Source organism: Carlito syrichta, unplaced genomic scaffold, assembly GCF_000164805.1.
Source record: "Carlito syrichta isolate Samal-C Ts95f unplaced genomic scaffold, Tarsius_syrichta-2.0.1 Scaffold317361, whole genome shotgun sequence".
Taxonomy (NCBI): Eukaryota; Metazoa; Chordata; class Mammalia; order Primates; family Tarsiidae; genus Carlito; species Carlito syrichta.
The window spans coordinates 331,141-331,938 of NW_007261457.1; the positions used below are offsets into that span (position 1 = coordinate 331,141).

Here is a 798-nt window from a genome sequence, read left to right on the forward strand (position 1 = left end):
CCCCCTCCCAGAGCCCGAGCAGGAGCCCGCCTCATTACCATAATATATTCACCTAGGCCCAGCCCGCGCGCTCGCCAGGGGGACCCCGACTGGGGCGGGGAGCCTGGGTGGGAGCGGAGCGGGAGGTCTGTTATTAGCATAATGTATGCAAATAGCTGAAGCGGCCGCCGGGATTGGAGAGCAGTTTGGCGACCCCTCCTCCCTGTGCAGAGTAACTTCAGCGTCCCCGAAGGCCACCTCTCCGGCCTGGGCCGGGGGCCGAAGCGGGGCCTGCGGCGCAGAAGACGATAACTTCGGCTTCGACTGACTCAGCCCGGCGCACCCTCTTTATCCCACTTAAAGATGGAGACGTGGCCTCCGGGAGGGAAGAAGTGAGCCCGAACGCTGTCTCTCTCCGGATCCTCACTGAAAAGCCCCTGCAGAGGCTCTTGTACCTAGCTCTCGTGCTGCGTTTTTCCCTCCTCCCTCACTTTCCCACATGCCCAGAGGCAAAGTGTCTGGCTGACGTCTGAGGTGCATTTCCCCACTTCCCTTCCCACGGCCGCGCGACAGATTCTCCAACGGGGGGAATTTTTCTTTCCCCTCCCCTAGTTTCCTTCTGTCTTGATGGTGCTGTCTCCTCCCAGCTCTGTATTCCTAGTCTGTGCTAGGGCGCTAATGTGTTTTCCTGATTCTCTGTTTTGTCGGATTGGGAAAGGGAGTATTGAGGTACACACATTACTCAGGATTTAGGAAAGGCTGAAGAATGAAGTCCATTTTTCTTCTTACCTGACTCTCCCTATGTTGTTCTCTCTGGAT

The 798-nt window shown here is 57.3% G+C and overlaps 1 protein-coding gene across 1 annotated transcript in view; it reads right to left on the minus strand.

The window, feature by feature from the left end:
* LOC110594643 overlaps positions 1 to 140 on the minus strand; it is a 5,975-nt gene extending 5,835 nt beyond the window's left edge. The window contains exon 1 of the mRNA XM_021707398.1: positions 39 to 140. Within this exon, the coding sequence (XP_021563073.1) occupies positions 39 to 140 (102 nt within the window). The remainder of the gene's footprint in view (positions 1 to 38) is intronic.
* Between the last annotated feature and the right edge of the window lie 658 nt (positions 141 to 798).